Raw genomic sequence first — 18408 nt, 5'->3', positions numbered from 1 at the left:
CGCTACCCCTGGTTCAGGCAATGAATCACTGGGAAACAGTCCGAATGGAGCTTGGAGAAATCAGAATCCCCTTCAGAGCATGCCACGTGACCACAAACTCGCGCACCATACTGTGCGAAACAGACCCTGGCCAGTTTGGCGAGTGCTGGTCATAAACCACTAGAACAGAGCTGATGCATCTGAAAACTTGTTGAGCAACATCAGAGGAAGGCACCAAGGAAGCTGACAATGCAGCAGCTGAAGGGTGATTGGGGCCCAATCCTGCACAGCTGCTCAATATAACACACAGTCGTTCAGGGCTGCCTCTACATCAGAAAGGCGCTGCAATGCAGCCAGAGCAAAGGAAAACAACACTAACCGAAAGTTCTACACAAGGCCCAGCCAAGTTCAAACCGCAGTCAAAAGCAACTGGGACTTCATTCAGTTGCAGGTTATGAGTCACAATAATGTGGCTGAAGTATGTTGACCAGACCACACACTAGAAAGTGAAGTGACGACGACATTTCGGTCCGTCCTGGACCACAACCGACTCGAGAATGGTCCAGAACAAACTGAAACATCATCGTCCCTTCACTTTCTAGTGTGTGGTCTGGTCTTCATTCAATTCATCAGGAACCTGAACCCGGCAAGCTGGGAGAGAACCAGATACCGGGCTAGTAGACACAAGACTGACTTGGAGACCCACACCAGTCAGTCATGAAGTAGGCCATAACATGAATTCGCAGAAAACAGAGACCACCATGACCGGAGCCAATCTGATTAACACATGTGAAGCCAGATTCGAGCCAAAAGGAAGGACGCTAAAGTGGGATGCTTGGTTCTGCATGAAGAAACCTAATCAATCTCTGAACCTCAGATGTATGGGGACATGCCAATAAGCATCTATAGGTCCAGAGACCATCCAGGTCCAGGCCTATGAACACAAGGCAAACCTGGGCAAGAGTGGTCATGCTGAAAGTGGGGAAGGGGGACAAATGCTTTCAACCCCAAAAGATCAAGGATGAAGTGGAGCTCTACCAAGGCCCATTTCAGAACTGGGAAAAGATGAGACACCCAACAAAGAGATGAAGTCGTTTTAATCACGACAGACACCACCCACTCCACAGTGACCCGATGGAGGCAAGGGTCAAGGGTCAATCCTACCAAACCAACTCCAAAAGCGAGGACAAGAGCCCTGAGAACACAATAAATGGGAAATTGACCAGCAAACAGTTACCACTAAGAATAAGAGCCGAGCTCAGGGAAGAGAAGCACAGCACACATAATAAATATAATTTTATTATAAAAAAAAGGGGCATTAATTTTGTACATTAATAAAATCATGTTACCTATCCCCTAAATATATCAGATGGTATTTTTTTTTTTTTTTTTGCTTTTAGTGAAACTGTTTACTTTTAAAATGTATAAAATTGCTAAGCACAAAAGCAAGCAAGACAGAAGAGACCCACCAACATACTTTTATTACATCATCCCGGACGTAGGGTTGAACCCTCATCACTGTCCTTGTAGATTTGTTCATACCTCAACAAAAACAAGATTTCACCCTAAGAGTGAACTATCAAAGACCAAATGACAATTACTAAATAAATTGTTTATATTTGTGCCAAAGTCATTCTTATAAAGCTCCTTACCCTAATTTGCTGTGACATATACATCAGACATAGATAATAGGTCATCATGTCTTGTTAATACATCACGTCAATTGTTTGTACCATTCTTTATATCACACAACATACTTTTCCAATTCTCAGGCTTTTTACCCTTTAGCTCTGGGAATAATAACCAAAATTTTAATCTGATCTTTACCTTTTTCATCAATGTGTTCACATCAAGATTTCCATTTGAAGCACTCACACTCTCTCTCAATTCCTCATTTTTTTTCAGTTTGGATTTCATGGATTTGACCATCATAATCCAGTCCTCCTCCCTCAGCAGTATTGAAATTCTATTACTGTCTTTCTTGCATCTTCTCTCTTTTTCCTGTTTTAGAAAACTACTCATATCTTCAATGCAATTAATTTTCTTTATTTTTTGATTGACACTCAGATAATGTCTAAAAAAAGTTGGAGTAATGTTGTTGTCTTCCATATTCAACTTGCAGTGGGGACCAATATTAGTCTTATTTTTCTTGTTGTTTGCTGGATCTACTGCCTCCCTCTTTCTTTTGAGCTTGGACGAATTCTTTTCTACACCGACATTCAAAAAATTATCAGTTCCAGAATTATTACACCTCACTACCATCATTCCTGGTTTACACATGCCTGAGCTATCGGTGACTTTCTTTCGTTTACTGGCATTGTTATTAACATTACTGGAACGCTTCATAATTTGGTTATCATCATTTATGCACACACCAATATCTTCAAGACACTCTAATGGGGCAGGAACCTTGACATTTTCTGCAAGTTTGACTTCCTTGTTTAAAAACCTTTCAGATTGTGTAGCTTTCCTTAAATCGTCCTTACTTTCTGACAGTTCATAGCAACAGAAATTTGTGTCAACATTTTTGTCTTCCTTTTTGAAGATGTTTAACTTGTGTGAAAAATTCATAACTTTGGGAGTATCCCTGTAAAAAAAAAAAAAAGAGATGTTAATTAATGAGAAACTCGGTAATCATTATTGATTATATACATAAAATATAGTTTTATTATGTTTGGTTGCTAATCACATTCCGCATTACCCAATTCTATTATGTTAAATAGTTTATCTCGTCCACTCTATTATACAGCTTTATAATGGTCCAAGATGGACAAAGATGACATCATTTCTTCATTTACTTATGTGTGGTTTGGATATGTTCACTAGCCACATACATACAAATATGAAGTGGTGCATATATAAAATTACTGTATTCTGTCAAATCTAATCCCTTTCCATATATTTATAATTTGTTTATATAAAAAAAGAGCATGAATTTACAGAAATATAATTCAGAATACTGTACCTGACTCAATACATATTATTGCAGTTACAGTGCAGTACTTACTCAGTAAGCATGGAATTGCTATTTTCATCTAATGAACTGGAATACTGCTGTAGACTGTCGGAAAGCTTTGAAGGCAGAGAACCTTTAATTGCTAAACAAGGTGTACTGCTACTTTTCAGGTGTTCTATCCAAGGAAAGATGTCATCATACACTTTTGCCAGTTGTCCCGACAAGTCAAGTGCAAGAGCCCTGCAAGTACGTGTGTGTGGTTTAACAACCATGATGAAGTAATCTACTTTGTGATAAAATCTGTTAATTACTTGACAGTACCTCAATAAATACATAAAGCCTTTTTTTTGAGTCATTCTACAAATATGTAAGACTTATAGCATTAAACAACTTTTAGCCTTTATGTCATATCCCACTGAACAACACAGTGGGTCACAACCCCCTACCCACACACCAACATTTCTCAGCTAACTAACAAGGGCATTCCCCTCCCCAGTCTCTGAGAGATGCATCACATTACACACAAATCATTCTGTCCACTTATGAATGTGGATGGGTCATTCATGTATGTGGGTGGGTGGTAGGCTCTAGTGGGTGCAGGTGGGTTGTGAATGGTGGGGTCTATTGGGGAAGGGAGGTTATGGCAAAGTGTGTGATGACCAAGTGTTGTTGGGGTGGGGGAAAGGCATTATGTTCATGGAGAAGGGGCGTTATATTGATGGGGGAGGAGGATCTAGTTAATCATTCACTGATAATTCTAATATAGTAATTGCAAAGGAGCTTTTGTTCAGCAGATTAATCCACAGTCCAACACAAAAATGCTCAGTACATATTTCATATGGTATTATAATTAAATCTTACATGTCTTCAATGAAGTTCTACATATATTCACTTGTTATATATTGAACTGCATTCAGGAAACACTTATCAATTGTCAAATATAAATTTATGCTGGAATGAATTCATACCATAAATAATAAGTTTTTGGCATTCTGACTTAAAAGAAAATATTAATATTGATATTCACGTATCAATATTAAACAAGAATCTGAAAGCAATACAAAATTAAACAAAAAATTTCCTCACCTTATTCTTGCAACATTAGCTAAAAAAGCCATCGCTGTGCTGAAAAAATGACCAGATGAAATCTTGGAGACGAGATAGCCGGCAGCCTCTCTACAGTATCCATCTAAACCAAGGAGAAGATGGAAGCCTCCTAATATTTTTATAAGCAGGTAATCAAACATTTGTTTAGATGGCAAACGGACACACCTGTTAAAAAGCAAATACATTAAAGTACAATACAAATACAAAATTACAAAACTTAATACAAAAGTGCAGCATACCACTGGTAGCATAATGTATACACAAGTATTCATGATTACCGAATCAGGCTTACTACTTACCATGTTTTCACTTTTATATTTGACATTTAGCATTTAAAACATAAGCATTACTACTATTAATAGTTAAACAAAAAAAAAATTATTTTATGAATTGTTTAAACATATATTACGGCCATGACATTTATTTGACACCATTGGAAAGACCAAAGTTTTATATATTAAAAAAAAAATAACTAAATAAATAATACACATTTCCTAATAAAACACATTAAAAAAATCAGCACTGAATGTAATGGAACACCATTTTCTGGGTGAGCCCCAGAGCTTACCAGGCTGATATGTATTAGACTGTGGCATCAGTCAATGGAGATCTTGCCTATAGAAACCCCCATGTGTTTGGAAGCATTCCACGTCTGCCATTGACTGGGGTTTGGCACCCAGAAAGGTAGGCATAAATAAAACCGAACAGGGAGGCAGCACTCCCAAACTAAAACAAGCAAACGTCACTAATGCCGTCAGCAGATTGCACCCCCCACCCTTTCGGAGGGAAAGTTCCGAGAGTTGTAACCGATTTGTTGGCCCATTTAATTCTGGCTTCACATAGTTAGGGACGAGTATGGATTCTCCAGGATGTAAAGGTTAAAACAAATTCAAATAATAAACAAAGGAGGAAAAAAAAAATCCCCTAAAAAAATATATATTTTTTGAACATTGTTGAAAGTAACTGATAATAACATTGGGCAATGTATTTATATGATATATAACAAAATAGAGCTCTAATAACATAATTACTCATTATTATGTGTTATTATGTATTATTCACCAATGCTATAAGGGCACCAGCTGTATATCCACTTTGTGAACACTTCTTACTACTATTCTTTGTGCATCGGACAGGTGCTTGCATCTTTTTATTATTGCATTTTCCATCAGTTCCAGTTAATAGGAGCTGTTCTCTTTATCAACAAAACGTTCTTTTTTTTTTAAATATTCGTCTAAAATCAATTTCTAAAAATATTTTGATACAAGTTTCACGAAGCCGAAGCAAATAAGTTGGAGATTTGTTTAACATTTTTAAGTAATTTTTACATAATTCAAATATTTTTTGAATTATACCCCTTCAATGTCACACTTCATTTGAAGTTTTATGCAGTTTAGAGGTTAATCGATCTTACTTGTGGGTAGGGGGAATAGCTGGCATCAACTGACGGAGATCAACTAAAATTTCCCCAAGATTAAACTCCTTCCACCTCTCTGAACACTTCTCCACCTGTTGATGAATTATTTTCATATTAAGAGGGCAGAAAAAATAGTAGCTGCACATACTGTACATTTTAAATCTTTTTGAACAGAGTTTAGCAAAAGAAATCACAATTATATAAGAATTGACTAACTCATTATGCTTGTACTGCACAGTATATTGGTTCATTGCACACTCAACCACATCATATGCAACATTATCCATTATACAACTGGGTATTTGAGAGACTTCATAATTAACAAATATTCATTTGCTGTACAGTATGTGGAAAAATCATAAACAAATCACAATCTAATGATTTGTTAGTTTTATTGAAGGTTCATACATCATATACAGTACTGTACTATATAAATGAACACCATTAATCACAGTGATTTACTTATACTGTAATGATTAAAAAAAAGAAATACCAACTTTATTAATGTAAAATCTACTAATACAGTAGAGTACTTTTAAAATTCTACTGGAAATACGATGTACTGTACATGAAAATCTATCTGATGGCTTATTTCTCTTATCTGTGGAATATATGTTAGCACTCCATGCCTATATTAGAAACTTTAAGATTCAGCAAGACTTTAGATGAGCATTACTTAATTGTATCCCCTAAGAGTAAAAATATAAATAACAGTGTGCTACACAAAGATTACCGTTTGTGTAAAAATGTAGTGAATAAATAACTTTCTGAAATGCCTGAGAATCAAGATCCTGTAACAAACATTGAATATTTGTTTAGAATATAAGAGATAAAACTAACCTTCTTCAAAGCCTTGTAAAACTTCTCTGTACGATGTCGACCATTTTGAAAGAGAGATGTGGTGAGAATGGCAACCTCACGCAGGAAAGACCAAGATACTTCTTTATCACACAAGACAGCATGACCACAAAGGATGCCTTCAAGCAAGGCTTGTACACACATATCTGCAAGTAAAAGATTTCATAATTCTAAAATAAAAAAAAATATTATAATATAGTCTACACTATGATTATGCAAGTTTAAATAATGAGGTTCACATATGGAAAAGGGACTTTAATAGGCATGTCACAAACACTGCAGTATCTGCCTGTTCATTTATTTCTTCTGGCAATTCCTTATCATATAAAATCTTAGCTTAACCACTGCACTGTGCAGAGTGCCTTGAGGTGCTGGATTGAGGGTGCACAGAGCACCATGTGGCGTTTTTAGATATAGGGAACGATTTAAAACTTCCGCAGGTACACAGGGCTCACATCCTGTGCCTCAGGACTCGACCCGAGTGACCAGCGCTGGCACATGCAGGTGCCGTGCACAGCGGTGCTGTTGAAGTCACAGACTACCAACAGGCGTGATCTATTTTTATCCGCTCTCGCTATAATCTCTCTCTCATTATTGTTATGAAACCCTCTCGTTTATTATCTGTATTATGAACATTGAAGGTTCAAAACACTGTAAATTACAATAAGTACTGTATATTATACAGTTATAATATAAACAGTTAGTTTTTATTCTTTTCATCAACCTTGAACAAATGTGACTTTGAGAAATCTTCCAAATAAACAAAGATGCACAAGTACCAGTTAGAGGGATAGAAGCCTTAAACATGAAAATAATCTACACGTAATATACAGTCATACTCAATTAAATACATAGATTAATATAAATAGGGAAAAATTAACAAATAATAAGAAGTTTACTAAGTTAACTTGTAAACAAAATCACAAGAAATTATGGATTGTGGAAGACATAGGTAGTCAAGTCAAATCCCAAAAAGTACTCCCAAAAATATAAAATTTTGATTACAGAGATTGGGTAATTTTAAGCAGTCAATCTCAATGAAAAAATGGAAGGCATTTTAAATTTGGCTAAAGTCAGGCATATTAATAAAATCATTAGATTTGGGCACTGCTCGAAAATTGTGTAAATTTGTGAATTAATCACAATACTGTATTTAAAAGAGTAGACAGCTCACTGGGATACAACTACTGCCTAATTAATTAAACACATTAAGAAAATTATTGAATTGATAATTACAAATGTCATTCATATTAATCTTGAAAAATGCCTACTAACAAGAATCACAACATAGCTTTACAAAAAGCAACATTACATTCAACAATTTTACTCTCGTTTTCCATGGTGTTCCAGCAGCCAATCTGCTATGGGGTTTTGGAGGCAATCGAAACACCTGATACAATTTGTCGAACCCTTGTTAGAATCTGACCAAATTGTCAATTTTGTTAACCCATGTGTTGAATTTCCACAACGGTCGCCCAAGTTAAAATCGGTGAACGCCCCAAGAATATTGTTGAAAACATCTTGATAACTTATTAAACCAAAAATTCAAAGTTTTCTAACGTTAGGTTAGGTTAGGTCAGTGTTCTACCACTGCGCCATGGGGACTTCATATCTATGGGGAAATTTTGAACATTAAATCGGCATTCGCCGATTTAAACTTGGGCGACTATTGTGGAAACGCAAAACATGGGTTAACCCAATTGCTACTTGGGCCAGATTTCTTTACGAGTCAGAACAAAATCATGGGTGTGCTGCTCCAAGTCATGAATATAATTTTAAAATACAGTAATGTCAGCACTTTAAAGCACCATTTGTGTATAAATACTACACCACCACACTTCATAACCACACATTAAAGATATAAGGTACATTAAGTTTACCTCCAGCCACCCAATGGGTGATAAATTCACAGACTCGCCCTATCCACCGAAGCCATGAATGGCTAACATTCAAAATACTGAAAATTCAGTTTGCAAGTCCAAGGGAATGGTAAAGATACATTTACCAAGTTGCTAGATTCCTGGCCCCATCAAGGCCACTATGATAGCTAAATTCGTAAATTAAATAAATTGAAGCTAAATTTATAAAAAAAAAAATACCCGAAGGGAACGGTAGCACCATAAGGGTCTCTTGGAAGGTGTTGGTTACCTACCAAAGTTCTCCCTCTGCCTCTCCTTGGAAGTGTACCGAAGGGTGCAGGAGGGCGGGCGCACCACCTCGCGCCTGTTCCACACTTCCATGCCCTGTAACTTGCTGTAAATTACATGTATTTAACCACGGACCCCGGCCGCTGGCACGGACCATGGCACGGGCAACGGCTACGACACGGACCTCGATACAGGCAACGGCTACGCTACTGACCTATCCATATTTACTTCTTGTAACTACACAACAACAATATATTGATCAATGAATTAATTTATTATTTATTTATAAATGATTTAAAATGTTATATGAAAAGGAACAAAAGGTATTGTGGGGGCGCATCAGAGGTGTACAGTTTAAGCTCGTGCCGCCAGCGTGTGGCCGAGTGCTATATAGTCGTAATGCCTTGGCGCTTTCCCCTGAAAATTACCTTACCACGTGTGGGTGGACACATCCCTCTATGAGTGGTTTACTGGTCCTCCATCATTACATATTGGTACTTGTTGTACTTGTTTTAAATTCAGCTACTCGGAACAAGAGGGTGGGGAATCTATCGCTCCTGGGGATGATTACCTTATCCTGCGCTTATTTTTTCTTTCCAAGGTTCCGAGGATCAATTTCCCAGGACCCGGTCTCTGACCCGGTTTCTGACCCGGTCTCCTTTCATGATCTGGTCAACCAGGCAGTTAGACGCAGCTGTGATTTACACGCTGCGTAAATTGCTGCGTATTGTATTGCGTACAATCAGTATACGTACTGCGTATACTGATTATAAAGGCATAAATAGAATCATTGACTGTCCAAACATTAGTAGACTCGCTGGATTAGCGAGTCTACTAGATTAGTAGACAAATTAACCCAAATGATTTTTAATTATCCCCCCAAAATCACAAGGAGCTAAATCATAAATTTAGGAGCGCTAAGAGTAGCCCAAGTCGCTACTATTAGCAACACTGATCACATTTACAAACCTACCTAACACACCTCATCTCAACCTAACCTTACCTAACCGAGTCCAGTACGGCCCAACCTGAGGTAATACATCCTAGCATAACTATATATACAGGTTTTAACCAAGAGAAAAGAAGGTGGGTGGAGCCGTGTGGTGTGGGAGAGGCCCGGCTGAGCCAGCACCACCAGCAGCCTCTTCACTACTCTCGCCACCTGAGTCACGTGTTGTAATATAACCTAACCTCGTCCCTAAACCACAAGCACAACATATAATCAAACACACGTAAGCGAAACTTTAGAGGAGTTATATATATATCTATATATTTGTTGCTTTATGAGGTAAGGTTCCTCACTAGGGTGGACTGGCCTTGGGAGTTGCTGTCGTCGGTGCCGGGACGCTGTTAGCTTGGTCCAGGATGCCACCCACAATAGTTTCCTCTTTCCAGGGTACTTGTATACTGCTAGGTGATGGCGGACTTCGGGGTGGAAGGAAACGTTCCCAATCATCTCTGTCTGGTGGTGGGAATCAAACCTGGGACTCTCCATTGTGAGCTGGCTACATGATACAAGTTTTGATAATTCCCGTTGTGTCCCCTGGCTATATATATATATATATTTATATAAATGAAAAAATTAGGCATATATCAATGTCCCACTCAAGGTCGAACTAATTCCTCCCCAGGATGCAACTCTACAGCAGTTGCCTAACTACCTGGTATGTCTTTACTGCTAGGTGAGGTTTGGTGCCTTCTTTTGATAATTACTTGCTTACTGCTAGGTGAACAGGTACATTAGGTGAAAGGAACTGTGCCCAACCATTTGTCTCACCCAGGATCCCAGATTGTGAGTTGAGAAGGATGAGAACTGTGCTGTGAGGATCATTTATGCTGCAATTGCCCGTTTGTGACAGGCTGTCATCTCTGCAGAATTTAGGGCAAGGCTGAGAGTGTGGTGATTAGACCTATGACTGAGTACTGGAACCAGCTAGGTTATTTAGCTGGTTTAAAAAAAAATATATATATATATATATTTATTACTATTACTTAGCCACATGCTTTCTCCATAACACAACACAGTAATTGTTTTACATACATGTTCAACTTTATATTTATTCACTGATATGTTTATGGCGGCAGCATTTTTGTTGCAGATGGGATGTCGCTTTTTCGTATGCCTCGTTTCCTGCGACGATTTGTACGTCGAAACACTTCTGAAATCCCTGTAGACCGAGCAAGTCAAACAAAGTAAGGAGAGTTTGAATTCTATAGGAGGTATTCTAACATGCTGTTTAGTGTATGGTTGCATTATTTGTTACCATAAATCAATAGTCAGTATTTTTAATTGATGGGTTTATTATTGAGGATGAATATACAGGTACCTGTACATTATTGTATACAGGTGCATATACCTGTACATTATTGTATACAGGTGCATATACCTGTACATTATTGTATACAGGTGCATATACCTGTACATTATTGTATACAGGTGCATATACCTGTACATTATTGTATACAGGTGTATATACCTGTACATTATTGTATACAGGTGCATATACCTGTACACTATTGTATACAGGTGCATATACCTGTACACTATTGTATACAGGTGCATATACCTGTACACTGTTGTATACAGGATATTGATTACAGTTGACTCCCAGTGCTGTAGAGAGATGTGTGCATTACTGCAGACACAGTTTGGTAAATATTATATGAAAAATCAGTATGAATTTCATGACCAAAACCATTATTAGATTAAATATTAGTAATATTTTGTATGTTTAATTCATGCATTGCCTGCTTACATATTTCTGTATCAAGTGTCATCTTCTCAGTAGTTAAGTTGAACCACATCTCGTTAAATTACATTAGTATTAAATTGTACTAACTGCATGAAAGATCTCATAGATAGTTTTGAAGCTAGACAAAAATGTAAGATTTTATCATACCTCGCCTTTCTAAATTAAATGCCATGCTGTTTTGATATCCTAAATCCAATCATATCTCATAAAATATAATTCATTGCGTCATTGGACAGGCAGCCAGTTTATACAGAAAGTACATGTTAAGCTAATATCAAAGAGACACCCCCCCCCCCAGGGTCGAATTACTGGCCCTTCCCAGGATGTAACCCCACAACAAGCTGACTAACTCCTAGGTACAGCACCTACTTGCTGCTAGGTGGCAGGGGCATTAGGTGATATGAAACACACCCAAGTATTTCTGCCCCACCCAGGATTTAAACCCAGAATTCTTGATTGTGGGTCAAGAACAAACCCAACTGTACTACCAGGACCATATTGGAAATAATTATGCGCATTAAAGAGCTTGGTCCCTCAAGGTACAGCTCTTCTTGCACCATTACTTTCATCCTTATAGAAGACATAAACAGGAGTACAAGCCACATTTTTGTGTCATCCTTTGCTGATGACACTAAAATAAGTATGAAAGTTACCACAAGTAAGTATGCTGCATAAAAATTACAGTCAGACATTACCAAAATCTTTCAATGAGCAATGGAAAATATGGTGTTCAGCAGTGACAAAATTCCAATTACTGTCTAAGCTCACTTATCCGAATTATACGGGAAGGACCCCCTGCGAAATAGGCCAGACATTCGGATAAGCAGAATTCTTACAGGTGAAGTCCAAAAATGACCATATTCAAAATTTGTTTGTACCAGAACCACCATAATTCATATTTCCACTAAATAAAAAATATAATTTAAAAGAGAAACTTCAGCTTATCTTATTGTAGTTTGTCTCTATATGTGATACTGTAGATTTTGAAATGTGTAGTTCTTGAAAATTTACTTAACCAAGTCTTTAGTTATCTATATTTCAGTTCGGATATTGTTTTGCCAGAAAATTATCAGAATTTTACTTGGACTCTGTGGCAGTCTGCATTATCCGGCCAAATCTCCCGTTATCCGAGTTTCTGTTATTGCAAAGATATTGCGAAGTTTGGCAGAAAATGATACGAAACTGATTTTGGCTGGATAACCCAAATATTCGATTCAGCGGGCTTCGGTTAACCGAGCTTGTACAGTACTGTATTTCGATTTCCATTTATAATTTTACAAGATATTAAGATTTGGTCAGTTACACTGTATTCAATATGTATTGGAATATGTACTACAGTATATAATACAAATTTTTGGTCACTAGTCTTCGCTAATAGAATTGTCACATATAGTAGAATACCTCATGGCATCAGGAGTTGACTGTATTGTGTACTCATTTTATTAATACAGTAGATTTGAACATCACTTTTATATCTATATAGTATGTGGTTCCATTTAATTTGTTGATAAATTATATGCATAATAATTATCAAGTGGACATAGAAATAATCATATATAGCAGAACTAGTATATTTTGTTTTTCTTTTACAGACAGAGACTGTCCATAGCCTATGCTGTAGTTGCATGGCACTTGTTTGGTGTTCTGGTTTATTTGGTACATACTAAACAACTCAAAGTTGAAGAAAACACTAGTGGCTTATCTCAAGGTATGTATCTTGCTACTATATATTGGCAAGATTATATTGTTTAACCATTTCTTGTGAGAAATACAATAGATGGATAAGCTTATTACATAGTTTCATGGTGGATTGAGAATTGTACCATTTTGTAACAGTATTTTACTGCTTTGATTTTTCTACTCTTGTGATCAGTGCAATTAATTAACAACTAAAAAGTCCCGGGTTCAATTCACACAGCAGGATGGAGATTCACTGTGTCTAGGACAGGCAGCCACTTTATACATACAGTACATGTTAGGCTTATATTGAGGTTACTCCCCCAGGGTCGAACTAGTGACCCTTCCCAGGATGCTACCCCACAACAAGCTGAACTCCTGGGTACCTATTTACTGCTAGGTGAACAGGGGCATTAGGTGATAGGTAATGCGCCAAACCATTTCTAACCAAACCAAACCAACAAGCCAAACACTTGGTCCCGCGATTTGTGGGGCCTTTCTGGTCTTTTTTGAGGCCTGCGGTAGAGTTGGCCAGTCTTTTCTCCCTAGGGAGGCTCGAGGATTTCTAGGCAGGCCTCCTCCCCTTGCCTTAGTCAGGTCATCTCAGGGTGGGTGGCTTCGGGCGTGGTCAAAACGACTGCATCTCTGTGATGGATTTTCCTGCCTGTTTCTGATTCCACAACGGGACTCTAAAGAGAGGGTTTCTCCTTGGCCTGTTTGGGTTGGACCAGTTCATTGCTTGCCCCTCCTTTCGAATGACCATATTGTCCTCAGTCCATCTCAAGCCAGGCACTTGGATTTTCTTCCAAATTTCACAGTTGCCTCGGCTCTTAGTTGGGGCTTTGTAACCAGCGATCACCAGTCTAGCCTGGGTCATTGGTATCCAACCCTTTGTCAGGTGCACAGTACGATTCTGGAATTTGCAGCCGTGTAGGGGGCACTGCAGTGTTCAGATTTCTCTGGGCTCTCTGATCTGACTCCATTCGAACTGTTTCATCCCCATGGTTCATTTTCTGAATCAGGTGGGTGGGGTTCTCTTTGACGCTAGTCTCTTCGAGTAGCATATCTGCTGGGTTTTCGGGGTGTGCATCTTTGTGCCTTTCACGTTCAGGGAGTGTCCAATGTCCTGGCTGACAGTCTGTCCCGGTTTGTTTCTGTCTCCATGAAGTGGACCATCAATGCTGCCTCCATCCTGTGGCTTTTTCAGACATTCGGGTGCCTGTACATCAACCTCTTTACGTCAGCGTGGTCTCAGTGTGTTCCTCTTTACTTGGCACTGGTCCCAACTGTAAGTCTTTAGCGGCAGTTGCCTTTTGGCTGGACTGGTCGAGATGGGGATTCATATACTGTACCTCTTTCCCCCAGTCCAGCTGCTGCTCTGAGGTCTGGCACAATTGGAGTCCTACAGGGGAAAGGTGATCTTTCTGGCTTCTTAGTGGCTGGCCCAACCTTGGTTTCTTGTGCTGCTTGCTTGGTGTTCAAACCCGGGTGTTTTTCCATGGCTCTGCTTCTCTCAGAGGGTAGGGCTGGTGATGTACTTTGCTGGTTCAACCTTCCCCTCCAGTCTTCACTTCTAGGATTTTTGACGTATGTATTTCACCATCTCTATTGTGATCAGGTGGCTGGTTTAATGGTGTCCCACCTGCGGTGTTCCTCCAGGCGACAGTGTGATATTTCTTGGCATGCCTTCCTCCACTTTGTCCCTTCGTCATTGTTCCTCAGTGTCTGTACGGGTTGTTCTGTCCTTTCTTGGCTTTTCTTGATTGGCATCTTATGCCAAATACTGTTGCCTCTTGTCATGTGACGTTGGCAAAGCTGCTTCGGCTTGCTTTCAGGGTTGGTGGATGAAACAATTCATCCATGTTTCACCTCTGGTCTCCTCATGCACCACTTGATCCTGCCTGATCAGTGAGTGGTCACAGTGTATGTAATACACAACATGTCACTATGCACAAAACAACATAACATACCTTAATTAGATAGAAACGTAATCATAAATTGGCGTGTGTGTAGAAAATTGAGGGAGAGACTTGCGGTTTTTAATTACCACAAGAAAATGCATTCACATTTTCTTCTGTCGCCAACAAATGGCTGCCACTACCAGCTCCAAACTTTTATTTTTATTTCTAGTACATATGAGAAACCATTATATGATTTGTAAACTTCTTTCTACATACCTATAATCATGCTAGTTTTTTCAAATTTGCCATAAGCTTTCCACAAGGGATAAAAGTGGCCTTTATCTTAGTATATATGGTTAACCAAATAGTTGTACTAAATAAATAAAAATAATAATAATAGAACTAAATAGTTGTATGCATGAAAAAAAATCTTTATTTAAGAGTTGCTGATTCATAAAATCTACTAAAGATTTCAATTTTTTTCTAGGTCGCCAGTTTGCAAAGATGCTCAAGTTAGAAAATCCTCATTTATATCAGATTCAAGGTGTAACATCTGTGAAACACTTTGATCTAAATGAGGAGTTTGAAAAAGAATCTGAAGAAAATACAAGTGATATCTAAAAGAATTAGAAAGATAACCAGAGGATTAAATATGCATCATACTAGGAACATTACATTATTACTTCATGTCTATTCTGTTCTGTGAGTGATAAGCTTAATATACCTTCATACAAGTAATCCTGAGACTGCTATATTAATACATTGACAAATAGTTTATTATTTTGGCAAAAATTTAGCTTTTAAAAGTACTTAATTGCAATAATAACTGGCAATAAACTTAATATCAAACCAAAATGATTCTATATACTAAGGTTATAAGAGGACTCAACAGAGTCTGCCAATTGCAAAGGAATATTTTTTATTCTGATACAAAAAGGGGAGTATGCTTTTCACTGAGCAAGAAATTACCAGAGCTTAATGCAGTAACATCTGCATTATATGTGCCTGGGGAAACTGCAACCACTATAGATGGTTTTCTTTCTCCCTATTTGGATTTTTCTAAACTATTTGAAAATCTGAGTGATTTGGAATTCAATATTACTCAACGTGGATTAGATATAAATGTCAAACATATCATGAGGCAATGGACAGAGTGGAAAGAATTGGAATGCCATAGATTGCAGCTTGAAGAGGAGAGGGAAGTGATTGCTAAGAAGATGAACTCTTTGAAAAAGGATCCAGCCAGTAATGAAAAGCAGAGAGAACTGAAACAGTGTGGGAAGAAGCTGAGAGAACAATTAAAGGACCTAACTGTGCAGATATGGAAGGTGGAGATGGTAGTCATTACCATCTTACAGCTTCCAAATTCTCTGCATCACACCACTGGTTTTAGCAATAAACAAATTTTTAGCTTATTTAAAGCACCCTCTTTTACATACCAACCAAAAGATCATGTTCAGATAGGAGAGAGAATGGGAGAGTTGGAATTTTGTAATAATTCACCTTCTGCTTACTATCTTAAAAATGGCTTGGCCTTACTTGAACTTGCATGTAGTGATTATTTCTTGTCAAGGTTTAAGGCCCTTGGGTATCAGCAACAATCTAATCCGGATATTGTAAAGGCAATTGTTGTGGAGGGCTGTGGTGCACATTATGTTGCGAGGCACAAACTCAATAAGATTGCAGATCAAGAAGCAGATTTGGAGAGGAATTCTCTACATCTCATAGGAGGTGGGTCTTTAGCAGCATTTTCAGCTTATTTTTCAAAACAAATTATAGAAAAATCAGAGTACTTACCTCACAGATTAGTTACAGTTGGTCGTAATTATGTTCCTACAAGCTCTGCATTTCTGGGTTTGCTTGGCTGCAGGCAGTCTACAGTTGTTGATGCCTTTGTTGTTCATGAATATAACCCAGTGCAGGAAATGGAAATATTGGATGAGATATTGCTATCATTAATACAGAGTTATATAGAACTTCAAGTACATTTTAAAGTAATACAGTATTGTGGCCGACACCTAGAGAGTTACGAGTCGGCTGCAGTAGGAGTGCAGATGTTTTCTCCGAATACAAAGGAGTACCACGAAGTTGCACGAATTTCTGTATGTGGTGATTATATCAGCAAGAGACTTTGGACTCTCTGTAAATCCAGTAATAAGTCAGCAAGTTTTTTATCCATGATTCATATCAGAGGTTGTCATGTTGCACGTTTCTTGGGGCTCTTAATGGAAAATCAACAAAAGGAGAATGGTACATATGATATTCCTAATTGTTTACAGTCTATTATAAGTATGTATTAGTTTCATTGTTGACAAAATGTATACTGTAGTCAGTATTAACATCCACACAAGATACTGTAATTTAATTTTTTTCAGTTTAAGAAGCAACTTTTTTATATCCCATATAAAAAAAATTAAAATTGTCTAAAATGGCAATAATTTTTTAAGTAATATCTCTGACATAATTAAGGAATGTTTCTATATTTACACTTGGAACATCAACATTGCCAAATATTATTAGTTAACACAATAGAACTTGAAAAATATTACTGTACAGTATTTAGGCGAGGATAAGCAAAATGGGGTCTCGTTTAGGATAACATGAGTTTGAATGAATACTGTGTATTGCTAATATATTTCATTGTATATGCTGTGTTGGTGTATTGAAGTTTAAATAAAATCTTTGAAAATATTTGTTGTTCTTAAGGTGAGCCAGATAAATGATGAAAGATCTAAACTTTCAATGCCACAGTGTGTGTGTATTTTAAAGTAGTAGTTCACTGGATACATATTTACCAATTATGAAAAAATTGGTATTACCAATATTATTGGTTGCCCGAAACGCATTGCGTAATAGTGGCTTTAGGCATTGTATGTACTAGCTCTATCTATATATCAATCCATTAATGTAACATCACTTGTATGTATATACCTTACCTGAATAAACATCTGAATCTGAATCTGAATTACCAGCATTCACTCCAGTTACACAATAAGTACTGTATATAATATATGTGTGTGTGTGTGTGTGTGTAATTAATATATATATATAATCATATGCAAATCAGATGTTTCATGTGTAAACATTCCTCATTTGCAAATGAACCTTGCAGGTTCAATACATTGTGTAAATTATAATAGGTAAAATCATAGTTTTTGTTTTCTTCAACCTTGAACAGATATGACATTTGATGAATTCCTCTTCCAGTTAATAATTAAACCAAGATTCAAGAGCACTAGTTAGAGGAATAGAAGCCCTAAACAATAAATAATTAACAATATAAATGCGCACAGTACTGCAACAGTTTTGATATAGCATGCTATAAGTGTTTGAAGGCTGATGGTTTTACTTGTGACTGACAGTTCCGAGGAGTGGCCAAATTATGGACCATTATTTAAACCCTCGGTACCCACAAAACCTCTGTAAAGTAAACATGTCGTCTTCTACCGAATCGCCACCACCCGACAACCACGGCAACTCTTCAAACAGGATATTAATGGAAGTGATATTTTTTTTGTGGAATAACTTGTCAAAGAACTAATAGCTCTGTCCTGCATGCACAAGTAGTAAATAAATGCATGCTAATAAGCCCAAATAAAGGGAACTATATACA

General features: G+C 37.5%; 2 protein-coding genes across 14 annotated transcripts; one reads left to right on the top strand and one right to left on the bottom strand.

The window, feature by feature from the left end:
* Positions 1 to 1260: 1260 nt before the first annotated feature.
* Positions 1261 to 8675, bottom strand: LOC123766150 (nucleolus and neural progenitor protein). Its single transcript, XM_045755048.2, has 6 exons — positions 8470 to 8675; positions 6300 to 6463; positions 5457 to 5551; positions 4022 to 4207; positions 2987 to 3175; positions 1261 to 2566 (listed from the first exon to the last, which is right to left on the bottom strand). The coding sequence occupies exons 1-6, from the start codon at positions 8555 to 8557 to the stop codon at positions 1699 to 1701; spliced, it is 1590 nt and encodes a 529-aa protein (XP_045611004.2). The 5' UTR covers positions 8558 to 8675; the 3' UTR covers positions 1261 to 1698.
* A 262-nt stretch (positions 8676 to 8937) lies between these two features.
* Positions 8938 to 17946, top strand: LOC123766154 (serine--tRNA synthetase-like protein Slimp). 13 transcript variants are annotated; one of them, XM_069321259.1, is made up of 4 exons: positions 9369 to 9497; positions 10564 to 10657; positions 12810 to 12925; positions 15283 to 17946. In XM_069321259.1, exon 4 carries the CDS (start codon positions 15650 to 15652, stop codon positions 17093 to 17095), a length of 1446 nt encoding a protein of 481 aa, XP_069177360.1. In that variant the 5' UTR covers positions 9369 to 9497; positions 10564 to 10657; positions 12810 to 12925; positions 15283 to 15649; the 3' UTR covers positions 17096 to 17946. The 13 variants fall into 12 exon arrangements, with proteins under 13 accessions (XP_069177362.1, XP_069177360.1, XP_045611014.1 ...); XM_069321261.1 differs by lacking the exon at positions 9369 to 9497 and adding an exon at positions 8938 to 8958; XM_069321265.1 differs by having other exon boundaries at positions 9455 to 9497; positions 10550 to 10657.
* Positions 17947 to 18408: the final 462 nt, after the last annotated feature.

This window comes from Procambarus clarkii, chromosome 9, assembly GCF_040958095.1.
Source record: "Procambarus clarkii isolate CNS0578487 chromosome 9, FALCON_Pclarkii_2.0, whole genome shotgun sequence".
Lineage (NCBI taxonomy): Eukaryota > Metazoa > Arthropoda > Malacostraca > Decapoda > Cambaridae > Procambarus > Procambarus clarkii.
This window is presented reverse-complemented; position numbering and strand designations above follow the sequence as displayed.

Bases quoted from the DNA above. Each gene is read 5' to 3' on its own strand.
- LOC123766150 (XM_045755048.2), bottom strand. From the start codon at position 8,557: ATGGAAGTGTGGAACAGGCGCGAGGTGGTGCGCCCGCCCTCCTGCACC. The intron at 6,464-8,469 runs GTAGGTAACCAA...TTTTACTTGCAG, and splicing joins GAGGCAGAGGGAGAACTTTG to ATATGTGTGTACAAGCCTTG. The intron at 4,208-5,456 runs GTAAGATCGATT...GCTTTTTAACAG, and splicing joins GCTATTCCCCCTACCCACAA to GTGTGTCCGTTTGCCATCTA.
- LOC123766154 (XM_069321261.1), top strand. From the start codon at position 15,650: ATGATTCTATATACTAAGGTTATAAGAGGACTCAACAGAGTCTGCCAA.